The sequence below is a fragment of the Lutra lutra genome, chromosome 1 (assembly GCF_902655055.1).
Source record: "Lutra lutra chromosome 1, mLutLut1.2, whole genome shotgun sequence".
Classification (NCBI taxonomy): Eukaryota; Metazoa; Chordata; class Mammalia; order Carnivora; family Mustelidae; genus Lutra; species Lutra lutra.
In genome coordinates, this window is record NC_062278.1 from 122095002 (window position 1) to 122122168 (window position 27167).

The following is a 27167-nucleotide window of genomic DNA, read 5'->3' on the forward strand; positions in this document are numbered from 1 at the left end:
GTACATCAGGCAGCCATTTGTAATTGTAAATTACTGAGAAGCCATGTTGATATTAAACTCTCATGTTATAATAAAATGCATCATATCAATATACTTAAACATATATACACAGTTGGGAAAATCTAGAACGCACCAAACTGCTGAGAGTGGTACTCTCTGAGATTATGGGTGATTTTTCAGTTCTTACCTATATTTTCTAAAATAAGCATGTATAAGAAAAATCATTGTAAGTTTCTAAAAATCAAGTCAATTTAGAAGAAACTTTGTAATCTCAAGTAACTATGTTAAACACTTATAGGAGAGGGATGAAGAGGGAGAGTCTAATTCAATACAAAGCTAGATTTATTAAATGCCTTGTTTCCCCAAATCAGTATGCTTTTAGTTTTTGGATTTTATCTTCATTGTAACTAAGACTTTGAAAACATAGCTCTTCTTCCTATTAAAAATATAATCAGTTGGGTTATTTAATTTCTCCCCAATTTGATTTAAAACATTAACCCAAAAATCCCAACTAATGAGCACCATTCTGAGATCAAGGGCCACAGTGAATAATTTTTAAATTGCCATCAGAATTACGCAAAGATAACCAAACAGAGGATTTTTAAAATTTTATTTATTTATTTTGTGTGTGTTGTTAGTCACCTACAGCATATCATTAGTTTTTGATATAGTATTCCAAGATTCATTGATTTTTATTGACTATCAAAAACAAAGTCATTCAAAATGGCACACAAAACACAGAGCAGAACCAATTCCTTTTCAAATCTATCAGCCCTCTCCCTTAGTCCCTTCCTCTGGCTCTGGAGAGTCCTTGTGGCCACTTTCCCTAAGTCGTTCAGGGAAGCGCTCCCGCACCAGAAGCCCTCGCAACCCGGCAGTGAACTTCTTTCAGACGCCCGGCTCTATCACTACACGCCCCCTCCGCTGGCCCCGCCCCCGCCCCAAGCCGGGGCCCGCCCCCGCTCCTCCCTCCAGCCCGGCCCGCCCCGGCCCCGCCCCGCCCCGTTAGCGTTCCGTGGGCTTTTCCCACACTCCTTGCCTGTGTGTGACGAGCCGGCGGCTGGGAGGGGTCTATTGCGCACGCCTAGAGCGCTGTGCTGCGAGTACTGGAGAGGCGTCCGCCCGCAGTCCAGAAACTATGAGGCGCGGCATTCGGCGGGCTCCTTCCCGGAAGCGGAAGCTTGGGGGGCGGGCCAAAGGGGGCCGGGAGTCCGCGGCGGTTAATTCCTTTTATCGAGCGGCTTTACTTCCCTCCGTCTGGGCTTCTCTGAGGCTTCGAGAAATGGTCAGGTCCGGATCTCGATCGGGCCAGGTGAGGGCTGCGAATCTGAGGCGTCCACCATAGGGGTAGAGAGGGATTGAGGGGCTTCTGGTGCCGGGAAAAGTGCAAAACTCTGAACAAAAGTAAAAACAAAGACTGTGGGGCGGCATTAAAAATGCTGAGAAGGGGGATTTGGGCGGACACCCAATCTTAACATCCTAATACCGCCGCTCTGTCCATAGACGTATATTCTGTTTTGATCGTAGTAGCCCTCCAGAGTGCTGGCTTTGGTGTGGGACGCGGGTTCGAGTCCAGCCGCCGCCCTGGGTGGGGTGACTTAACCTGTTGAAGGCTCAGTACGCTGTCGCATCAAATCCAAGTTCTCGGCTTTTCCACCTAGTGCCGCTATTAACCGGCCCTCCGACACAATTGCTGGTATTTTACCACTAGTAAAAACCAACGACTCCTAATTAGTGTCCGCGCCTTCAGCCTTACCTCTCTCAAATGCACGCCCCTCGTAAGTAAGTGATGCACTTTTCTGCTTAAAAATAGACACGAACACTTCGGTTTCGAGGTAAAAAGATCTGTTCTTCGGCCTGTCAGCATAGCGGTTTTTTGATCCCACCAGTGCATTCCTTACCAGACCCGCCTCCATCCATCCCAAAAGTATCCAACACCGATCACCTGTTTGTTCTGCAATGTCCTGGATGCCCCGTGCTCCCTTTTGCTTCCATGCCTTTGCACTTTCTTTTCTGTCCTGTCTCGAATGTCCTTCTGTTCATTGTACTTCTACTCTCCATCTCCTCCACAGCTCAAGGGCCGCTTTAGAAGGCTTGCCTAGCACTCGCACATTCCCGTTGTTTGGGTTCTCCTTGCCGCCCCTTTCGTGCTTGGTGCTAACCATAATCAAACTGCCTTTCAGGCTAGTCTGCCTCCCTTGCTACACAATTTATCTCTATATCCTCAAGGCTTAGGACAGCACCTGACATATAGTAGATTTTCAGGTAATGAATCAACTATTTCTCACAGAGACTCACTCCCTAGAGTGATCTTACTCCTCTTTAAATATATCCACCTCTCTCTGTTTTTTTCTTTTTTTAATCTCCCTTCATTTATCAACTCGCCTATAATGTCTTCCCCATTATGTGAATCTTAAGTGCTTTTTTTCAAGACCTGACTCAAGACTTTCTTGAGGAGTACTTCCTGACCATCACCTTTATAGATCTTTCTCTTATACTGAGTGAACTCAGAGTATGGGCAGTCAGAAAGGGGGAGAAAACATGGTTTTTATAATCATGGTCACCTACAGATTTCAAGTTCCAATTCTGCCACTACTGTGGTAGTGATATTAAGCAAAGTACTTTTTATTTCTCTAAGCCTCCTTTCCTTTAGCTATAAAATAGGTGTAAATAGGTATCATTCTGTCTCAAAGAATTGGGGAGATTAAATGAGAGAAACTGGTAAAAGCATCTGTTTCACTCTTGCGACAAAATTTGGTCCCCTTAAAACATTTTGCAACCATCTTAACAATAAAAATAGCTTACATTTAGGTAGCACTTGTGTGACAGGTGCTACTGTTAAGTATTTTTACATAGTACACATAATTCATATTTCATAGTTCTCAAAATTGATATTAGTAATAGCTTTATGAGGTAGATACTATTATCATTTCCATTTTGTAGATGAGGAAATTGAGGGATGAAGAGTTCAAATAATTTTCCTACAGTTACAAAACTCTTTAGCTGTGCAGCAGGATTCAGACCCACAAAGCTGGTGCCAGAGTCCATTCTTTTATATATTACACTATATTTAATCAGATGTATGACTTTGAACAAGCCTCCTTTCTGAAATTTAGGTTCCTACTTCACAGAAATAAGAAGTCATGAAAGACTTAGGGATACTCTAAATTATTCCACAAATGTAATTTTATCTTGTACTTATTGTAGGAGATACAACTTATAAGAAATGCTTATATTTTTCTCAAATAGCAGAGATGAATAGTTTAATGATAATACCCAGTGGAAGTAAATGTGAGATAAAGCAAAATGATTGTCTCATGCATTGTGATTTGGGGTACTCCTTTTGGAGAATATTTTTGTAATTTTTATCAAGGGCTATTAAATGAATAATGGCCTTTCATCAAATAAATAAGCTTTTAATCCTGACTATGAAAAGGCTTTTTTCTGTATATTCAAAGGTTTATCTCAGGCTTGTTTTCCAGTTGTGAAATTGTGAAAAATATGAAGCAAACCGAGGACATGTTATGTTACTTCCACTCAAGGAAATACTTGGTGCTTGGTGTTAACCATAATCAAACTGCTTTTCAGGTTAGAGGTGTTGCCAATCTGTCTACCCCCTTTACTATACAATTTATCTCTATATCCTCAAGGCTTAGGACAGCCTTAAAAATTTTGAAGGGCTAATATGGAAACATTTAAAAATAAAACCATAAGATTTACTTTTTTGTAACTACCTAGTCATGACTAAGTTAATCATACATAATGAAAAAAGATTGAAGTCCCAGTAGGAATACCTAGTGCCTAGATCTTGGTTTCTAAATATCATCGTCCACTAAAAGGAACCACAACTTCATGGAGGAATGGTCAATTCCACAGCTGAAACAGGAAAATTAAAAGATGAGCCCGGATACATCATAATAAAAAGCATCTGCAGAGTAAAGGGAACAACAGAGTGAAAGGGCAACTTACATGGAGTGGGGAAAAAAGATTTGTAAACCCTCTGTCTACTAAAGGGTTAATATCCAATCTATATCAGGAATTCCTGCAACTCAGTAACAAAAAACCAGATAACCTGATTAAAAAATGAGCAAAGGACTTGAGTAGACATTTCTCCAAAGAAGTATAAAAGGCCAGTAAGCACATGAAGAGATTTCAGCATTACTAGTCATTAGGGAAATGCAAATCAAAACCATAATGAGGTATCACTTCACACCTTTTAGGATGGCAGTTCTCATTGGCAATGATGTAGAGAAATTGGAACCCTTATAAACTGTTGATGAAAATATAAAATGGTGCAGCTGCTATAAAAAATAGCATGACGGTTCCTCAACAAGTTAAAAATACACCTCAAATGATCCAGAAATTCTACTCCAGGGTTTTTATACAAAAGAATATGATCTTAAAGAGATATTTGCACTTCTGTGTTCATTGCAGCATTATTCACAGTAGCCAAGATGTGAAGGCAACCTAAATGTCTATTGATGGATAAATGGATGAAAAAAATGTGCTATATACCTACAATGGAATATTATTCAGCATTAAAAAGAAAAATCCTGCCATACGCAACATGGGTGAACCTTGAGGATATTATACTAAGTGAAATAAGCTGATCAAAAGGAGAGATACTGCATTATTCCACTTATATAAGGGATCTAAGATAGTCATAATCATAGATGCAGAGAGCAGAATGGTAGATGCCAGAGGCTGGAGGTGGGGGGAATTGGGGAGTTGCTATTCAACAGGTATAAAGTTTCAGTTATGCAAGCAAGATAAGTTCTAGAGATCTGCCTACAACATCTTGCGTATAGTTAACTGTATGGTATTGTGCACTTAAAAATTTGTGAAGAGGGGCACCTGGGTGGCTCAGTGGGTTAAAGCCTCTGCCTTCGGCTCAGGTCGTGATCCCAGGGTCCTGGGATCGAGCCCCACATCGGGCTCTCTGCTCAGCGGGGAGCCTGCTTCCCTCTCTCTCTCTCTCTCTCTCTCTCTCTCTGCCTGACTCTCTGACTACTTGTGATCTCTGTCTGTCAAATAAATAAAAAAAACCAAAATCTTTATAAAAAAAAATTTGTGAAGAAAGTAGAGCTCATGTTAAGTGTTCTTACGACAATGGAAAAAACAAAAAATCAAAGGATGAACCCAGAGCACCTTGTTGCAGAAAGTAAGGAATTACTCAAAAAATAATGGGAATATGTTAAAATGATATAAGAGCCAGTTTGAAAAGACTACCACTGATGGAATCTGGGACAATTGGAACATCAAAATATTTTATTTTTTAAAGATTTTATTTATTTTTTTGACACAGAGAGAGAGAGATCACAAGTAGGCAGAGAGGCAGGAAGCAGGCCCCCTGCTGAGCAGAGAGCCCGATGTGGGGCTCCATCCCACGACCCTGAGACCATGACCTGAGCTAAAGGCAGAGGCTTAACCCACTGAGCCACCCAGGCACCCCACATCAAAATATTTTAAATAATGATAATGGATCATAATCCACTGAATAAAGTAAGAATGGGTCCAAACTAACAAACAATGAAGGAAGAGTGCTTACCTAGAGTTGAATGCCAACTAAGAAATGTAGAAGGAATGATGTAAGTTAGACAAGTCACCATTTCACAAACAGGTGGATTAAGGCAAGAATCATCAATGGGTGCTAAAACTACTGGGTCAAAGTCTAATGATTTGGAAGGTTGCATAATCTCAAAGTATCTTCCCATTAAATGCTTAATACAAAGGTAAAAATAGTAACCTTACAGTGAAGAACCTGGCAGACACCATCTTAAATAACAAAGTTTACATCACCAGTAATAGGACAAACATACCATATGCTTACTCATTTACTAAGACGGACAAAACTTCACTTTTGTGGTATTTCTGCCAAAAATGTCCAACCTGAATCTAATCATGAGGGAAAATCAGACAAGTCTAAATGTGCAGAGGGATATTCTGCAACATAATTGGTTTGTACTCTTTAAGTATGTGAAGCTTATAAAAGACAATGAGTGATAAGGAACTATTCCAGATTAAAGGAGACTATTGAGGTGTGACAATTCAATGCAACATAGGATCCTGCATTGCACATGGACTAGGATTATTTTCTATAAAGGACAGTATTGGAATAATCGGCAAGATGTGAATAATAAGATCTATGGTTTATAATATAATATCAATATTAATTTCCTGGTTTTGATAATTATACTGTGGTTATATAAGAGATCTTGTTCTTGGGAAATATTTAGGAATAAATATTTAATATCATACCTGCAACTTACCCTGCTATGGTTCAGAAAAACAATAATACTATATATGTATTTTACGTGTTGTATATATTGTGTTACTATATATATTTTGAGAGAACATGGCAGATATAGTGAAATAGCTACAGTTGGGGAATCTTGGTAAAAGTGTATACAGAAATTCTTTGTACTGTTGTTTCAAAATAAAAATGACCAAAAAAAGCTTTGATGGGAATGTGCCAATATGATAGTTACTGTTGCAGGGTGCTTTTATCCTGGGTAATTTTCATTGCCTTGTTTTCTGTAATATAACCTCATGTGTGTTTTTTGGAGAAATACATAATCCTACAGTTAGGCCATATGTTTACCTGTGTATACTTTTTAAAAATTTTTTGAAATATAAGAATTATGGTAGTTATTTCTGGACTTGGTCCAGAACATTGCAGCATGCAGCACCATGGTTTGGAATTATGTTCTGATTCTGCCCAGAACACCAACATACGTATGTACCAAAGGGAAGGACCCTAATGGTGTCCTGCAGGGACCAGCAGAGTAATGCTACATAGGGTCTTATTTCCTACAGTGTTGGGTCTCTTTGCTGGCCTTATGACCCCATCATATCCCAAGTTATCTCAAAGAGAAGTATAACTCTATTCCCCCAATTTTTAAAATGTGTTCTCAGTTGCGTATAACTACAGATAGTTTAGTAGTTACGCTCAAAGCTTTCTTGGGATGAAATATTAAACATGTCAAGAAAAACCATAAATGTAACTACCAACAGTGACTACTTTTGAAGGGTGAAATGAGGGAGTGAGTAGAGAATTTAACTCACCTTTTAAAAATTATATTTATGGACACCTGGGTGGCTCAGTTGGTTAAGCGTCTGCCTTCGGCTCAGGTCATGATCCCATTGAGTCCCACATTGGGCTCCTTGCTCAACAGGGAGCCTGTGCTCCCCCTGCTTGTGCTCTCTCTCTCTCTCTCTCTCCGGCAAATAAATAAAGTCTTTTGAAAATTATATTTTAAATAGAGATTATAGTTACCATGGAAAGTTTTCTTTCTTGCGCTGTCCCCTAGATTCTGTTTCCCTCCCTAGAGGCAAACACCATGAGCTTTTACTTGGCTAACTTTCAAGATATTGGATGCATGTTAAAGCAAGTGCATTTTTTTTCTTTCTCATACACAAAGGTAGCCCATTTATTTTACTTTTAATAATAATGATTTAAAATTAATATTTAAAAATAATAAAATTGTTTTTAAAAATACTATTATATGAGTTTGAAAAGAAAGTAAGAGAATGAGTTGTAGATAAAAGAGTTTTCATGGGCTGGTCTTGTCAGGCATTCTAAATAATGTGGATAAATAGAATCAGAGTTATGAACTCTGTGATATATGTTGAATTAACTTTATATTTTGAAGACTGGGGAATGTAGAACATGTTCAGAGATTGAGTATTTTCCAAACTTAGAGTAGTAGATACTTCTGGTTAAGATAATACCTCAGCTTCATTTTCAGCTTACACAGACTTAAGGAACAAATATATGTGCTGTTTTCTTGGCAAACAATTTATTAATCAATTTATTAATAAGAGTTCAATTGTAATGGATTTATAGGATATAGTACATTTATTAAAAAATTAATAACATGCTATATACATGTGGAATATTGTTCAGCCTTAGAAAGAAAGGAAATTTTGACACTTGCTCTAAGACACTAGGCGAAGTGAAATAAGCTAGTCACAAAAGGAAAAATACTGTATGATTCCACTTATTTAAACTTCCTAGAGTAGTCAGATTCATAGAGACAGCAATCAGAAGGGTGGTTCTATGGGCCTAGGGGCAGGATGGAGTGTAGTGTTGGTTGTACAGTGTGAATGTATTTAATGCCATGGAACTGTACATTAAAAAATGGCTACAATGGTAATTTTTTTTTTTTTTTTTAGATTTTATTTATTTGGGAGAGAGAGTGAGAGAGAGGAGGAGAGGGGAGAAGGACAGAGGGAGAAGTCCAGACTCCATGGAGCTGGGAGCCCAGTGCGGGACTCGATCCTGGGACTCCAGGATCATGACCTGAGCTGAAGGCAGTTGCTTAACCAACTGAGCCACCCAGGTGCCCTATAATGGTAAATTTTATGTCACGTTTTTACCACAAAAAGAAAGGAAACAACATTTCAGGTTTTGTCAAGACAGTCTACTAAGAATATATTAGAACTGGGGCGCCTGGGTGGCTCAGTGGGTTAAAGCCTCTGCCTTCGGCTCAGGTCATGGTCCCAGTGTCCTGGGATCGAGCCCCACATCGGGCTCTCTGCTCTGCAGGGAGCCTGCTTCCACCTCTCTCTCTGTCTGCCTCTCTGCCTACTTGTGATCTCTGTCTGTCAAATAAATAAATAAATAAATAAAATCTTTAAAAAATATATTAGAACAATATTTGTATATTTACTATAATATAATGCATTATATCATAGGTGTTATCTTCAGGAAAACACCCTGGACCTGCTAAATTAACAAATGGAAAGAAAGGGTAAGTACTTAAAGAAGTTTACAACTCCAGAAAAATCTCAAGAAACTTTTCAGTCTTTGGACTGCACTAAATTTTGCCTATCCCAGAAAACTAGATGGGTCTCTACCATCACAAACTCTGGGGAGGAACCTTCCATATTTCTACTCATGTTGCTCATTTTAGTTTAACAATTCTTATAATCATTATAAAATCCTATATAAATCCATCTTATGAACAAGCTTTCTTATCCAACTTTTGCTGGGAAGAAAATATACTACTTATTAATATATTTTGGAAAAAATTTTTGTAGTATTTGTGAAAATATTAATGAACTTATTTTCTAGGACCAGTTTAAGAAAGATACCACGTTTCAATGCAGATTCTGGCTATGCTATCCATTCTGATTCAGAAAGTCAGGTAAGATTAAACTGAATAGATACAATATACACTATTTTAATTAATCTTCAGATAAAAGCTAAGAAGTGGGAATAAAAATTCAGAGGTAAATTATTGAAGGTTTTTTGCTTTAAAATATGTTTTCTGCCAATAATAAGTTGATTCTGAAAAAAGAAATTTTAAAATTACACGATTTGTTTTTTCTCCCCCTGCACTAAAATTTCATCTATGCTTTTCTAAATGACTTTCTCCTTACAGACTGAAACTGTACAAGGGCTTGATGGTTGTGCTTCTTTGCTGCGGGACATTTTGAGAAATGAAGATTCAGGTTTTTAAATTTTTAAAATACCTCTTTGCTAATCATTTTTTCTCAAATAATTCTCTTAATGCAAATGAATTTTTGTTTTAATTATTAATAGGTTCAGAAACAGCATGTTCAGAAAATAGATTTAATCCCAGATCCTTAGAAGGCAAAAGATTTGGAGCTAAAAAGAAAGGACATGAAAAACATGTTCCTTCAGGAGTCTGGAAGGAAATTTGTAAGTATTTTTTCTCTTTTTGTTTAAATATGATCTTTGGGGCTCCTGGCTGACTCAGTCAGTGGAGCGTGTGACTCTTGATCTTCGAGTTGTGAATTTGAGCCCCATGTTGGGTATAGAGATTACTTTAAAAATAAACAAAATCTTAAAAATACATATGATCTTTTGATAAATTATTGAGGGTATGCAGTTGGTCTTTCATTTTAATAATATGTGGTTATTCAGGTGAGTATGTGTGTGTTATGCTTGTCTATCTCTAGTCCACTTCTTTTTTTGTTTTTTTGAGATTTTATTTATTTATTTGACAGAGAGAGAGATCACAAGCAGGCAGGGAGGCAGGCAGAGAGAGGAGGAAGCAGGCTCTCCTCAGAGCAGAGAGCCCAATGCGGGGCTCGATCCCAGGATGCTGGGATCATGACCTGAGCCGAAGGTAGAGGCTTTAACCCACTGAGCCACCCAGGTGCCCCCCCTTTTTTTTCTTAAGATTTTATTTATTTATTTATTTATTTATTTATTTGACAGACAGAGATCACAAGTAGGCAGAGAGGCAGGCAGAGAGAGAGGGGAGGAAGCAGGCTCCCTGCTAAGCAGAGAGGCCGATGCGGGGCTTGATCCCAGGACCCTGGGATCATGACCTGAGCTGAAGGCAGAGGCTTTAGCCCACTGAGCCACCCAGGCACCCCTCTAGTCCACTTCTAACTGCGTACTTTGTTTACCATCACTTTCCCAAGAAGAAAAGTGGAAAAAGTGATTGACCGCATTTTGTAGAAGAAAAGGTTCAAACTCAGAATGACATTTAGAAGGTATATATAGAGTTAGCTTTGTTTTCCTTGCCACTTAATTTGATAATTAACCACAAATTTGTTGTTTCATGCATACTTAGAGATACTAATTGTTCTAAAATCATTTTATGTGTATATATTGTAAGTAGTTTTATTACTCTACTTTAAATGCCAGGTTAAGATTTTGTCTGAGGGCCCAATGTGTAGATTAAGTACACTTTTATTCTTGCTCTCAAAGCTCTGCTTTTTTTTTTTAATGGTCCAAGTATCAAAATTGTTACAGAGTATCCTGTCTCTCTTATTCTTTTTTCCCCTAAGAGCATGGTGAGAGGAGCAAGGTGAGTTTTATTGGATTGTAGAAATAACATCCTTAAAGAGGGGTCTTGTAACTGAAGGAGAGATTTTACAAATACCATTTAATAGAGATTTTAAAGTCGTGGTATAGATAATATTTGACTGGAGAACATACACAATTCATTAACTACTTTTAAAAGAGAATTTGAGGTGATTTTCTTTAGGGGCTGAGAGCGGTAAAGCCCTTCTATAAAGTATATGATAAATTGAGCTACTTCTCAGAGTCTTTTCTTCCCTTAATAAGGTAAAAGTTTTTGAAGAATCATATTTCAAGAATTTGTTTTCCCTTCTTCCATATTAGTATCTTCAAATGGTAAGAAACATATACCTAATGAAGCTTCTGCTGGAAATGAGAGAGACTCATCAGATATACCACAAAATTGGTCTTTGCAAGATCATTATAGAATGTATTCACCGATAATATACCAAGCCCTGTGTGAGCATGTGCAAACTCAAATGTCACTGATGAATAACTTGGCTTCAAAGAACAACCCTAATGGAATTCCTGCTGTACCTTGCCACACCGTGTCTGATTCTGGTTAGTATGAATGATATTTTTAAAAGCATGACTATGAACTCTAATTAAGTTGCCTACTTATTGTTAAAGTAGTATGAGATGTGATAACTTTTTCTCCCTCTTACTTTTTAGAGTCTCAGGCAACTCTACATTCTAGTTATGGCTTATCTACCTCCACCCCAGTCCAGTTACTTCAGCATCCATCCTGCCCTCCAGTGGTTCATTCTGTGGGTACAGTTTATACATTATGCAAGTAATTATTTACTTTGAGAAATCATCACCTTAAGAGAGAAAATTGAATTTACTGATTGGATCATAATGCATTATTTTTTCAATCTTTTTTATTTGAAGATTTTATTTATTTATTTGACAGACAGAGATCACAAGTAGGCAGAGAGGCAGGCAGGGAGGGAGGGGAGAGCAGGCTCCCTCCTGAGCAAAGAGCCCGATGCACCCTGGGATCATGACCTGAGCTGAAGGCAGAGGCTTAACCCACTGAGCCACTCAGGCACCCCTCAAATCATTTTTTACCAGAAAAATTTTACCCATTCATGAAGGACAATGGTAAGGGTGGGAAAGGGAGAAGGATCAGCAGGAAAAAGAAATCACGCATACCTACCACTTAAGCATATTTGCTGTTAACATATTGCCAATCATTTAATTCTCTGGTTTTGTTTTCTTGTTTTTATTTAAGTTTGGTTTTTTTTTTTTTTTTTTTAAGATTTTATTTATTTATTTGAGAGAGAGATCACAAGTAGGCAGAGAGGCAGGCAAAGAGAGAGGGGGAGGCAGGAGCAGGATTCCTGCCAAGCAAAGAGCCCGATGCGGGAGGCCGATCCCAGGACTCCGAGACCATGACCTGAGCCAAAGGCAGAGGGTCAACCCACTGAGCCACCCAGGTGCCCCTAAGTTTGCTTTCTTTTAAAAATACAGTCATAAGGGCACCTGGGTGGCTCAGTTGGTTAAGTGTCTACCTTTGGCTCAGGTCATGATCCCGGGGTCCCGGGGTTGTGCCCCATGTTGGGCTTCCTGCTCAGTGGGGAGCCTGCTTCTCCCTCTCCCTCTGCAACTCCCCCTGCTTGTGCTCTATCTCTCTGTCAAATAAATAAATAAAATCTTTAAAAAATATATATAGTCATAATTAAATTATACTGTTTCATGTGCTACCTTTTTTCCTTAGCATTTTATTGTAAACATGTTTCTCAGTTAATATATACCTTTTATAAATTTTTAATATGTTAATAGTCTAGTGGATATACTATAGTCCATTTAATATTCCCCTATGGTAGGATGTTTAAGTAACAGTTTTTTACTACCATAACATTTCTGTAAACATGTTTGTGCAAAAGCTTTTTGTATGTTTGAGCCTATTTTCTTGCAATGCAATTTCCCAAAGTGGAAGTTTGTTTTAGTCCCAAGGTATTGATTTTTGATGTCCTTAAAATATGTGTGATATTTGCAAACAGTTTATTTTAGTCATGGCTTTATAATGTGCTCATATTGCAGAGTGAACTAGTTAACAAGCTTTAAAAAACTAATATTGTGCTCAGGGGAAATCAGCTTATTCACTGGTAAGCTGTAACTCCCATCTTGCAAAAGTCATTTTCTAATATTTCTGGTTTGAGTTTATTATAGTTAATGCCTACAAGTCAGTGCTCACCTATTTTGAAGGCTTACCTTGTTTTTTTTCTGCCTGTAGGAGGTTCAGACTGATGGCGACAACCAGTTTGCATCACAAAGTAAAACAGTTTCTGTGAACTGTACTGATGTCCTACGGAATTCCTTCAGTACTGGTCTTGGAGTTCCATGTAGCCTGCCCCAAACGGACAAATCAACTATTCCACCATTTCAGCAGCTGGGTCTTATTAATGGAATTCTGCCACAGCAAGGAGTTCCTAAGGAACCAGACCTACTGAAGTGCTTTCAAACATGCATGAATCTGTTGCATTCTCATTCAGACAGTCAGACTCGCTGTAGCCCCACTCTGTTGCCATCAACTTTCCTGTCCAATAATGAAGACAGATGTGCCAAAGAACAAATTGGAGAAGTCACAAGTGAAGGAAGGGATTTAAACATACACATGCACGATTCAAGAATAAAGGATGTGCAGAAGGCAAAAAATGTGAACCAGAGTGCTGAAAAAGCCAGAACTATAAAGTATCTGTTGGGAGAGCTCAAGGCCCTGCTCGCAGAGCAAGGTATGTGAGCACTTTTATTATTTATTTATTTATTTATTTTTTAAAGATTTTATTTATTTGACAGAGAGAGATCACAAGTAGGCAGAGAGGCAGGCAGAGAGAGAGAAAGAGGAGGAAGCAGGCTCCCCTCTGAGGAGAGAGCCCGATGCGGGGCTCGATCCCAGGACCCTGACATCATGACCTGAATCGAAGGCAGAGGTTTTAACCACTGAGCCACCCAGGCGCCCCTGTAAGCGCTTTTAAAATAATTTTCTGTAGTGTGGTGTTAATGCTAAATAGCAGTGTCATATTATTTTGCCATCATTTGTATTTAGAATAGTCGACATGGAGTTTGTGGTATTTTCTATAGAAATATTTCTTGAGCTAATAAGGAATTGAGTTCTGCCGATTTTGTTGTTATTTTCTAGGTTTTAATCCATCTTGTTTCCTATGGTTTTGAGATGTACAAGAGAGTTTCAAACAGTCTTTTACTTGCAAGTATGTATTCGTTCTACTTGATTCAAAAGGACCTTGAAAAGATTCAACCAAAGAGAATTTGTAGCCATTAATTTTTAGGGGTTAGAAGAGCCCTAAAAACAATTAACTCCCTAGAATGGACTGGTAATTTTTCCTATTTTAAACAGATGAAGGGATTTTCTTCCCATCATTTCTTTAATAACCAGCTGTTATACAGTTTAACAAATCTGACTTTGAGAAGTAATCCAAACCTTTTAATGCCGCTTTCAGTTTACTTTTTAAAATTTTTTTTTAAGTTTTTTTGTTTGTTTGTTTTAAGATTTCATTTATTTGACAGAGAGACACACAGCGAGAGAGGGAACACAAGCAAGGGGAGTGGAAGAGGGAGAAGCAGACTCCCCACTGAGCAGGGAGCCCGATGCGGGCTCGATTCCAGGACCCTGGGGTCGTGACCCGAGCTGAAGGCAGATGCTTAATGAGTGAGCCCCCCAGGCGCCCTTACTTTTTTTTTTAATTAAGTCAAGAACAGTGTCTTAGGTAGAATTATGAGATATTTGAGCCAAGTCATATTGATCTGTTTTCATTATGTGTATATGCTCTAAATAATAGCTTTCACTCGGAGTGAGTTACAGATTTGTCATCTTAGAAACCAAGGTAATTGATTGTGGAAGGACTGACTGATTACCTAATATTTGCAGACTGACAAAAAGAAATTTGAAATCTTAAAATGTGTTCTAGGAACATAGCACTATTAATCTGAAGACTTAATGTATTAAAATCTCTGTGTTTTTAGATCTTCAATTTATTGCTATTCTCTTAAGCAAATACTTAATCATAGTAAACAATAATAACGCTAACAACATTAAGTGTCATTTAGTATTTACCATGTGCCTGGCACTGTGTTAAGTGTTTTATGTGCATTATCTCATTTAATCCTCACAACAATCCTGTGAGTTATTGTTACCTCCTTTTAATTATTGAGAAATCTCGGCTTCAGGAAGTTAAGTAATTTGACTCAAGTTCCATTGCTAGAAAATGGTGAAGCCCAGATCTCTGCCTCCAATGCTTATGAGCTAAACTACTCTACAAAGGATTGATAGGGAACTTCTTAGTAGTTGGTCATAGATGTTTACTGTGTAAATAAAGATGTACTTTATTTACATCAGGGTGTTAAAATACCCATGGGATTGAGTAAAGTTTTATAATTTAGAGTAAATTTTCTACCTCTTTTGGTTATAAGAGAGTGAATACTATAATTATTAAATGTTTTCAGTCCACAGAAAATTTGAATGGAAATGAAGGGCAATTATAAAAGGACAAAAGATTGCAAATCCACCTTCTCCCTGTGTCTGTTTGCCACCTCCCAAACCATCCATTCCCTGCAATTAATAGCAGAAATGGCACTGCTTTGATGTGGCAACCAAATGAGGTGTGGCTGGTTGTTTTAAGTCTACATTATAAAATTAAATAATAAAACCTTATCAGAGTAGATCCTTCTTCAATATTTTGCCAAATTGAATCACCTAAAGTGAATTATATGCTTATGCCAGGATCAAAGGTTGTGTTGTAAATGTTATTACTGTAATCAGTTATAGGAAACCCTTCAGCAGTGATAGGAGTCTAATAGTCCTTTGGGAATGTGAGCCAGGAGACATGTCAGCTATCTTCCTACTATACTCTTTTTTTTTTTTTTAAAGATTTTATTTATTTGTCAGAGAGAGAGAGGGAGAGAGAGTGAGCACAGGCAGACAGAGTGGCAGGCAGAGGCAGAGGGAGAAGCAGGCTCCCTGCCGAGCAAGGAGCCCGATGTGGGACTCAATCCCAGGACGCTGGGATCATGACCTGAGCCGAAGGCAGCTGCTTAACCAACTGAGCCACCCAGGCGTCCCTCTTCCTACTATACTCTTAAACTGAAAAAAATCACTACTAGTCCTATGATAGAAGATTAATCTTTAGTTTATTGAATTAATTTCTTTTATTTATTTATTTATTTGACAGAGATCGCAAATAGAGACAGGCAGAGAGAGAGGAGGAAGCAGGCTCCCTGCTGAGCAGAGAGCCCAATGAGGGACTCGACCGATCCCAGGACCCTGAGATCATGACCCAAGCTGAAGACAGAGGCTTAACCCACTGAGCCACCCAGGCGCCCTATTGAATTAATTTCTTTAGAATTCTTTTGAATAAGCAAATGCAAGCAGCAGGAAAGAGGAAAATAGGATTTCTTTATCACATTTACAAGTAATTAAGTTGTCTGTTTATAGCAAATATGTACATATCTGCAGAATTTTCTTTTTTAGTAACACACATGAATAATCTTATCCAAAAACAATTTACAGTATTGTTATTATTCTCCCTTTTATAGAGGATTCAGAAATTCAGAGATTGATTACAGAATTGGAGACGTGTATATCTCTGCTTCCCGCGCTAAGTGGAAACACAAATATTCAAGTTGAAATAGCACTGGCCATGCAGCCACTAAGAAGTGAGAATGCTCAGTTACGCAGGTATGAATCATTCTCTGAATATTTTGTCATATGCAAAGAGGTCCTATGGCCAGAACAAAGGTGCCAAATGAGCTCTCTAGGACTCTGTAAGAAAAACAGATTTGCTGTTTTACTGCATTTCTACTTTTACTTCTCCATTTCTGAACATTGCCAGTGTTCTCTAAGTTCTCTTCCATTACTTCTGTTTGCTAGTATTTTCTCCCACTTTGCCTCCACTGTCCCTTGGTAGGTTGGGCGTAGAGAGAAAAATGAAGTTCCTTGGGGCATTTGTCAGACTAGTCTGGGCTGTGCCACAGTAGCACTCCAGAATCTCAGCGGCATAGCACGGCCAAAGTTTCTTTCGCCCCCATGTCAAGACCAATGTGGGTCGTCAAAAGATCCTCTTTCATCTTATAACTCAGGGTTTAAGTTCCCTCCATCTCATGAGGCCACTGTCTCATAAGACATGTTTTTTAGGGAAAAGAGAACACAAATCTGGCACATCAACTCTACACACTCCAGCCCAGAAGCGATAGTCTTGCTTCTACCTCTGTTTTGTAGGCTAAAAAGAGGCATATGGCCCTGCCTAATAGAAAGATTTGGGGCATAAAATTTTCCTGTACTGCCCATACAGTTCAGGAGGAAAGGAGAACCTGATAGGGGTGAGCACTAGTAGCCCCACCACACTCAGACATAGAAAAAACTCATTTAAATTCTTAGATATTTTTTCTTTTGGCTATTTTTGACTTATGTAGGAAATCATTTACCCATTATTCGCAAGGTCCTAACTTTGAGTATTTTAATGATGGCCACCAAGGCCATGACTGTAAGGTCTATACTTCGCAGAGAATTAGAATACAGTGTCTGTGCTTCTGCGGCCCTGCAGTGTGCATGCGCCCTGAGTGGGGATTATAGTCGTATGACCTGTAGATGTCATACCAGATAGGAACTGCAAGGACCTACACAAACATTTTCAAGAAATTAGAAAACAATAAGATAAGATTCCAAGTTGGAGAGGAGCTCAAATTTATGGATCTGGTGACTGCAAAGGCATGACACCTAGTGAGATTTACTTGCTTAGGATTATTTCTCTAAAGGTCATTAGTCTCCAAGATCCTACGATATAAGATGGGATTGCTGGGTATAAATTCTAATAATACTGTCTTCAGTTCTGACTTACAATAGCATTAGTTTTTCAGCTAAAGAACAAGCATAAATATCTAATAGTAATGGTAATAGCTAATACTACCACTAACATTTATTGAATGTTTCTAATGTGCCAGCCTATGTCCTTTATATATGTCATCTCTTTAAATTGTCAGAATGGCTTTATAAGGTAGGTAATATATTACTCTCATTTATAGATGAGGATACCAAGGCACAGAGAGGTTATATAACTTGTCCAAAGTCACATACATAAAAAGATTCAAAACTGGGTCGTTTGATTTTAGAGAACAAATTATCTTAATTTCTACATTCTACATTGCTTCTGCTAGGAAGTAGAATCCAACTTATTTATACTTCAATATTTAAGTGTAATTGTGGAATAACAGACTGTATACTGTACTGTAAGCTATTTGAAAGAAGCATGTTTTTAAAGGTATGGCTGTCAACTAATTGGTTTCTTTAAATAAGCATACCAGAACTTAGTCTCAGAATATTATCTGTTTTAACATGTGCCCACGGGAAGTATCAGTGGTTCTTGTTTATTTCCCTTCTTTAGAACATTTTAGAATTGTTTTGGGAGCTAATTTATAAGCTACTCAAGAAAATGAGACTTACTACTTTATTGGTCCACTGCTTGTTTTAATTTTTTAAAAAGGTATTAGTTTGATGAGGATGCCTGGGTGGCTCAGTTGGTTGCACCACTGCCTTCGGCTCAGGTCGTCATTCCGGAGTCCTGGGATCGAGTCCTGCATCAGGCTCCCAGCTCTGCAGGGAGTCTGCTTCTCCCTCTGACCTTCTCCCCTCTCATCTCTCTCTCACTGTCTCAAATAAATAAATGAAATCTTTTTTTTTTTTTTAAGATTTTTTCTTTAATTTATTTATTTGACAGACAGAGATCACAAGCAGGCAGAGAGGCAGGCAGAGAGAGAGGAGGAAGCAGGCTCCCCGCCGAGCAGAGAGCCCGACGCAGGGCTCGATCCCAGGACCCCAGGATCATGACCCGAGCCGAAGGCAGAGTCTCAACCACTGAGCCACCCAGGCGCCCCAAATAAATGAAATCTTAAAAAAAAAAAAAAAAAGGTATTAGTTTGATGTTTAACCTTATTCTTCAGACTTGGCACCAGATCCTTTTGGCTCTATGACTATAGAGGACTCTATGTCCATAGAAGAACATGCTATTCCCACTGTTTACTTGACCTTCTAAAAATGAAAAGTCTGAAAAACAAAGAATTTGTCAGTTTGTCTTTTTAGTAGAATGAGCTTTCCAGCAGAGGGGTAGGAATTTTTGTGCCTCTTTGATAACTTAATTTAGAAAGAATCATCCATAATTTCCATTACAAATGGAAGTTGGAATACATAGGTTCATTCAAAAGTGTTTTTTAGCGTTTTCAATCAAAAAAACATTTTTTCTTGTTTGGACATTTAGAAACTATGTGTTTCTATTTAGCCAGAAAAGTGATCTTTCAGGACTTCTTAGAGTTTATTGCCATCTTGTGGCTTAAAAAAAAAGCCAGTTGCAATGTTTCTAAGGCATTTGGGCATTTTTGGCGTTTTGGGCTGCACAGTTTTTATTTGGGACTCCTTAAAAAAAAGGCTTAACATTTAGCCTTCCTGGTCTCTACCCCTGAAATGTCTCTAATGCCCTATTTATTGTGCCAACCGAAAGCCCTGACACATTCCCAAATTCCCTGCATGACGGTTGGGAGGGGACTACTTCCATTTGAGAACCACTGAGGTAGAGAGTTCCTTAATATTTATAGGGCAAGACAGAATTCACGACCACTTCCTGACTGTAGATTCCAATATGAGACCATTATGTCCTCACACAGAACAAAAAAATGAAATAGGAGTGAGAGGGAGGAGCCAGGGGAGGCATTCAGTCTTTTGGCTTGAACATTTGACAGATGGTAACATAATTCTCCCAGATGGAAGCTACTAAAGGAAGAATATATTGTTTATTTGTTTTTTTTTAATGTTATTTTTGAGATAGAAGATATAGGAGAGCCAGTGAGTTAAGATTTAGATATGCCAAATTTATCATTTAGACCATCTGGAGATAAATATGGTGTAAGTGGAACACAGAACAAGATCCAGGATAGAAATTCACTAAACACATTTTTATTGAGCTTTTACTGTAGATTTGGCACTGTTATAGGCACTGGAGACAATGGTGATTGAAAGCAAGTGATGTGTTACCAGCGTATACATGGTAAATTCAACAGGAAGGCATAGAGTATGACCCAACCAAAGGTGAAGTACTGGGGAATAACAGCTTTTTAAGGAAAGAACACAGGAACAGGAAGCTCTGAGAGAAACCCAAAGAGGAGCAAATAGGGAAGTGGCAGGAAAACCAGGAGAGAGAGAGGTCACAGAAGCCATGGGAAGAAAGAATTTATATGAGAGATCTTTGCATAGCATTCAGAATAAACAAACTGACAGAAGAGATAAAAAGAGGTCGAGAATAAACATCACCAGATGAATTGCTCAAAGAAAACCCAAGAAAACTTGAAACAGTATTCCATAGTTTCCATATGTTAAAGATAATACAATCCTTCTTAGAGGCAGGAAAAGAGAATGCTTAAAGGAAAAAAGACTACAAAGGAGAAGGAAAGTGAATTAGATGAGCTCAGGAAAATAGAAGCAAAACATCTTACAAAAATGAAAACAAACATGAAGTCAGGGTTTTTATATTCCATTAGAACCTAAACAATATGAATGGTGATTTTGTTGTTTGGGGGGTTTTGCTCCCCCCCCCCCATTTTTCTGTTTCATTTGCCACTAAATTCGTAGTTCAATGTCTCCTACCAACTTTAACTTATTCCTCGTACCAAACCCTTTTTAAAAAAAATTTCTTGATTTATTTTGGGATAAAATATAATACATATATTTACCTTTTTAACCATTTGGTAAGTATACATTTGAGGGGCATTAAATACTCTTACAATGTTGTATTCCCATAACCACTATCTATTTCCCCAAACTTTTTCATCCCAGCATAAACTCTGTACCCATTAAACAGTAATTCCCTCTCTTCCTTCCCCTTAGCTTCTGGGAACATTTATTCTCTTTTCTGTCTATGTGAATTAGAGAAGGCTGAATTTTTGCTTCTTTTGTTTGCTGCTGTTATTTCCAGTGCTGAGAATTGTGCCTAACACTCACTCTGATAAATGTTTGTTAAATGACTGAAGGCATGGTGGGTAAGGTTGAAGAAATAAAGCAAAACAAAATAGAAAGAGAATAATTAAAAATTATTGTAAAGAAGATACATATGGAAGAGAAACAAAGGATGCAAAATTTGACATAATGAGTGTTCATGATAAAGAGAACAGAACAAGTGGATCAAAGACAATGTTAAAAGATATGTAAATAAAGGGAAATTTACTAAAAATCTGTGTTAGCAGATCAATAGGAATTCAGGATCCCAGGAAAACTATTAAAATGATCAACACCAAGACGTAAGCTAATAACGTCACCACATCAAGCTAATAAAGTCAGCACATCCTAAGGACAAAATAAAATTAACTTTTATAGACATTCAGAATAAAAGCAAATAATGTGTAAAGAGAAAAAGAGAAAAATACCTCAGCCTTTTCACAGGAATATTCATTGCCCAAAGATCATAGAACATTATTTACAAAAATCTAAGGGAAAGAAAGTATGCCCCAAGGATCTCATATGTGGCCCAGCAATCATTTTGGTGTAAAGGCATACTCTCAAGTGTGCAAGAACTTAGAAAATACAGCACCCTTGGATTCCTTTAAAAACAACAAAAAAGGGACGCCTGGGTGGCTCAGTTGGTTAAGCAGCTGTCTTCGGCTCAGGTCATGATCCCAGCGTCCTGGGATCGAGTCCCACATCGAGCTCCTTGCTCGGCGGGGAGCCTGCTTCTCCCTCTGCCTCTGCCTGCCATTCTGTCTGCCTGTGCTTGCTCTCTCTCCCTCTCTCTCTGACAAATAAATAAAATCTTTAAAAAAAAAAAAAGAATACGTTAAAAAACAACAACAACAACAAAAATTGTTGAATGGCAAATTCTAATCAACCAAGAGAAGAATTCAAATAAAGAGATAAACATCGAATCTATACATGGAACTAAGACAACTGTGGGAATTAAGGTACAGAATAGAATTTGTTATCTTGACAATAAAAATTCCAAAATTAGGGCGCCTGGGTGGCTCAGTGGGTTAAAGCCTCTGCCTTCGGCTCAGGTCATGATCCCAGGGTCCTGGGATCAAGCCCCACATCGGGCTCTCACCTCAGTGGGGAGCTTGCTTCCTCCTCTCTCTCTCTCTGCCTGCCTCTCTGCCTACTTGTGATCTCTGTCTGCCAAATAAATAAATTAAATCTTTAAAAAAAAAATTCCAAAATTAATGTTTTTATATCCTATTTCCTTTATTTAAGTTTATTTAGGAATACTATTTTATGAAGTAGAGAAATATTTGTCTAAAGCTCATGAGTTCTGATTTCAGTTGTTACTTTTCATTCAGATAAAATCACATAATCCTAAATTCCATACATAATATTGTAAAATGGCATTTGTAATAGTATAAAAAATAGTGCTTATAAAAATATTTATGATATTATAAAATAGTATTTGTAATAGTATTTGTAAATTTGTAATATCAGTTTGGCTTATTTTTCTCTCTGTATAGGCTTAAAAAATGTCTGATTGATATTCAGCAAGTAGTGATTATTACTTACATTTAGTATTGTGCTGCAGGTTCTACCAGTGCAATAAAGCAAGGAAAGGGAATAAAGCCTTTTTAAGTACAGGCTGTCTTATTCACAAATGATACGATAGGCTTTGTAGAAAATCCTACAGAATCTACAAAAAAGCAACTAGAATTAATAAATGAGCTTAGCCAGGTTGCAGGATATGAGATCAATATACAAAAAAGGCAATTATATTTCTATATATTGGAAATGAACAATTTGAAGTGAAGTTTAAAAACAATACTATTAATAGTAGCATCAAAGAATATGATCAATTTAGGGATAAATTTGATTTAAAATGTGTAAGACCTGTATACTGAAAACTATAAAACATTGCTGAGAGAAATTAAAGGAGACCTATATAAATGAGAATAAACTAGACACATAGATTATAAGACTTACTATTGTTAACATGTTAGTTCTCCCCAAATTGATCTATAGATTCTGTGTAATTTTGGAGAAAACCCAGCATCTTTTTTTAAGAAAGATGATTCTAAAATTTATATGGAAATTCAAAGAATCTAAAATAGCCAAACCAAAACAACTTTGGGAAAGGAGAACAAAATTGGTACTATCCTTTTTCAAGACATAAAGTTATAGTAATCAAGACAATGTGGCATTGGTGTAAAGATAGATAGATATATACTTGAATATATATCAAGAATAGAGTCCAGAAGTAAACTCACATATAAAGGTAGCTGATTTTTTAGGAGGGCCTGGGTGACTCAGTAGGTTAAGCATCTGCCTTCAACTTGGGTCATAATCTCAGGGGTCCTGTGTCTGCAGGGAGCCTGCTTTTCCCTCTCCCTCGGCCTCTCTCTCTTTCAAATAAAATCTTTAAAAAGCAGTAATAATAAAATAAAGGTAACTGATTTTTTACAAAGATGCTAAGGAAATTCAATGGGGGAAAGAAGGATCTTTTCACTAAATAGTGCTGGAACAATTGGAGAGCCATACACAAAAAAGGAAAAAAGTAAAAGGAAGGAAGGGAGGGAAGAAGGGAGAGAGGGAAAGAACAACTACTTCAACCTTTATGCCACACCATATATAAAAATTAACTTGAATCACAAATCTTAATATATAAGTTAAATAAGTTAATATCTAAGTTAAATATCTATTAAGTTAAAACTTAATAAATAAGTTAAATAGAACTTAGAGAAAACATAAGAAAAAAATCTTAGGGATCCTGGGTTGGGAAAGATTTCTTAAATATAACAAAAAACATAAAAGAATTTGTAAGTTGGACTTCATCAAAATTTAAAATTTGCTCTTCAAAAGACACTATTACTAAAGAAGAAGAGGCAAACAACAGAGAAAATATTTGCAATACATGTATTTGATGGACTTGTACATATAGAATGTATAAGGAACTGTTACAACTCAAAAAACAGGCAAAGTACTTTAATAGACGCTACATCAAAGATACACGGGTATCAATAAGCATATGAAAATCTGCTCATCACTGTTAGTCATTAGGAAAATACAGACTAAAACCACAATGAAATAATACCACATACCCACTAGAATGACTAAAATTCAAAAGACTCTACCAAATGATGATGTGGAGGAACTGGCACTTGCATAATTTACTGGTGGGAATATAAAATGATACACCCGCTTTGGAAAATAGTTTGGTAGTTTCTTAGAAATTAAACATAAACCATATGATCCAGTAGTTTCACTCCTAGGTATGTACACAGAGAAGTAAAAGCATATGTCCAAACAAAAACTTACTTGTGAATGTTCATCGGAAACAATCCAGATGTCTGTTAACAGGTGAATGTATAAACACATGGTGGTGTATCCACACAATGAAATACACCACTCAACAGTGGAAACGGAAGAACTATTGATACGTGCAATATCATGGGTGAATCTCAGAATCAGTGTGCTGAGTGAAGGCAGGCAGGCTAAAGAATGCATTGTATGATATATAGTATAAAATTCCAGAAAATGCAAAGTAATCTATAAATCAGTTGTTGTTTGGGAAGAGGATGGTATGAAAATGGAGCATGTGGAAATTTGGAGGCGTGATGAATATCTTAATTATGGTGATGGTTTCATCACATCATATGTTAAAATTTACCAAATTATATACTTTTACTATAAAATGTGCAGTTTATTATATGTTTCATTTCAGTAGAGCCATATTTTAAAACAGTAAAGAAAAAAGTATTTGCCTAAATGTTAGCACTTCTTTTCCTTTGTTTAAATCAAGTACATGAAAATATCCTATATAATATTTGTTAAAAGCGTGTGTGACTCTATCCATTTTTAAAAGATTATCTTTTGTTATTTTTTATCATGTATTGTTTTTTAATAGAACAATCATGTTTTTTAAGTCATTTTTTTAAAAGGTTTTATTTATTTAATCATGAGAGACACAGAGAGAGAGAGGCAGAGGCAGAGCAAGCAGGGAGCCTGATACAGGACTCCATCCCAGCACCCCGGGATCATGACCTGAGCCAAAGGCAGATGCTTAATCATCTGAGCCACCCAGGCACCCAGAACAATCATGTTTTAAAAGCCTGGCCCTGAAAGCTGGGAATGAGAAGGAAGAAGAGTAGCTAATGGTACAGTTTGGTTGGAGGGCATATTTTCCTAAATATGGGAGTGCTTTTATTACGCTTCTTGGCTTAGGACATAAACAAGTTAAGAAGAAGCTGCAGGTAGAGAAGATAAAAGAAGTGGAATAGGAGCAGAGTCCTTAAGGGTAGAGCAGACAGTGGGATCCAGGAAGCTGATGAGGCTCCCTGTCTCTAAGACTAGAAGAAAGAAGTGAGATTAGTGTATATGTATATATATGGGTAAATTTGTATGCCCTGGGCAGAAGGGTAACAGTTTGTCCCCAAGCCACGTTATTTTTAGTGAAAATAGGAAAGTATCCTACTGAGAGGAGGAGGGTAGGAATGAGAGGCTTACAGTAAGGGTTGAAAGTTTAGGCTGGCCATAAAGGGGAAGAGAAGAGAAGAATCTGACTAGGGACATGTGTACAAGATTATTGTCAGGCAAAGCTTCTGTCACACACTTGGTGTGTAAGAGGACCTTAGTACTTTCTGTTTTCCTAGAAAATACCAAAAGAATCATTCCAGTTAGAGTTGTAGATTACCAGTCTATGCTGCCCTTTCTAGATCTGCACTCTTTGTTATAAAGGGGAAACTTTTCAGAAAAGCAGAATTGTTTTTGAAACAAACATAGGATTGTATTATACTGTTTTTCTTCTGTAGCTTGCTTTTTTCCACTTCACAATGAGTCTTGAAGATGTTTCCTTGTCAGTACATTTAGATATCTCTTTTTATTTTTTTTTAATTTTTCAAAAAATGTTTAACGATTTTATTTATTTATTTGACAGAAAGAGATCACAAGTAGGCAGAGAGGCAGGTGGGGGGGTGGGGGAAGCAGGCTCCCCGCTGAGCAGAGAGCCCAATGTGGGGCTCGATCCCAGGACCCTGGGATCACGACCTAAGCCAAAGGCAGATGCTTAACCCACTGAGCCACTCAGATGCCCCTAGATGTCTCTTTTTAAAAAACTACTTGTGTTTTTCTCATTATGGATATACCATAATTTATGTAGCACTGTAAGTCGTTTCTAACTTATTACTATTAAATAGTGTTGTTTGGACATCTTTGTATATATCTAAAGTTGTAGATGCTTTTGCGCATGTACAACTACAGTTGGCTCTCAAGCAATGCAGGAGTTAGGGGCGCTTACACTCTATGAAGTCAAAAATCTGTGTGTAACTTTTGACTCCTCCAGAACTTAACTACTGATTAACCTACTGTTGACTGGAGCCTTACCAATAACATTGAATGTTTTTATTGATTAACATATATATTATATAGTACATAATACATATATACATATGTTATATGTATTATATTATAATTATATGTATATTATAATATAATATTGTAATACATGTTATATGTATTATAATTATATGTATTATATTATAATATTGTAATACATATGTTATATGTATTATGTACCATATTCTTGCAATAAAGTAAGCTAGATAAAAGAAAATATTAAGAAAATCCTAAGGAAGAGAAAAATACATTTATAGTACTATATAGTATTTATCAAATATCTGTGTATAAGTGGAACTGTGCAGACAGTTCAAACCTGTGTTGTTCAAGGCTCGATTATATTGCTGAGGCTAGATAACTCAGATTATTTTGTCAAAGATAATGAACATTTTACATTTCGTTGGATACTGTCAAGTTGCCGTTCAAATGGTTATATCAGTTGACTCCCACCGATTGAGATAATTCATTGCCTCACCAAAAAATATTATTTCCTTTTATTTTTGTCAATCTTGTGGCCATAAAATATCTCCTGTTTTAACTTTGCATTTGTTCGTGTTAGTAAAGCCAAGCATTTTTTGTATGCTTATAGGCCATTTCTATTTCTTATGTGAATGGCCCATTTTTATTGCCTTTCTAACTGATTTGCAGGAGCTCTTTAAGTGTTGTGGATTTTTGGTCTCATATGTGTGGCAGGTATTTGCTTCCAGATTCCTAATTCTAGGACAAGTTTTAAATTTTGATATCTTTAAATCTTCCATTCTTTTCCTTGATGGTTGGTGGATTTTGAGTTTTGCTTAGGAATGCCTTCCCCACTTCAAGATTCTGTAGATTTCCACCTAAAACTTTTATACTTGGTCTTATTTGTCTATTTTTTATTTCCTTAATCTGTCTGGATTTAGTACATGTAAATGATATGAGGAAGGGCATTATCATTTTAAATTTAGTAACAAATAAATAATACAGAATATTTTCAGGTAATTAATTCTGGAAAGATAATAGAGACAACTTTCACTTTGTGAAAGT

General features: G+C 37.2%; 1 protein-coding gene across 2 annotated transcripts in view; it reads left to right on the plus strand.

Annotated features, from left to right (window-relative positions):
- Positions 1-1137: 1137 nt before the first annotated feature.
- Positions 1138-27167, plus strand: part of CCDC14 (coiled-coil domain containing 14) — a 56701-nt gene continuing 30671 nt past the window's right edge. Inside the window, exons 1-9 of one of the 2 annotated variants that reach the window (XM_047735167.1) lie at positions 1138-1312; positions 8698-8753; positions 9077-9149; positions 9387-9456; positions 9548-9667; positions 11105-11341; positions 11453-11547; positions 13020-13518; positions 16337-16478. In XM_047735167.1, the coding sequence (XP_047591123.1) occupies positions 1139-1312; positions 8698-8753; positions 9077-9149; positions 9387-9456; positions 9548-9667; positions 11105-11341; positions 11453-11547; positions 13020-13518; positions 16337-16478 (1466 nt within the window). In that variant the 5' untranslated portion in view covers position 1138. The remainder of the gene's footprint in view (positions 1313-8697; positions 8754-9076; positions 9150-9386; positions 9457-9547; positions 9668-11104; positions 11342-11452; positions 11548-13019; positions 13519-16336; positions 16479-27167) is intronic. The other variant, XM_047735172.1, reaches the window with a different exon arrangement.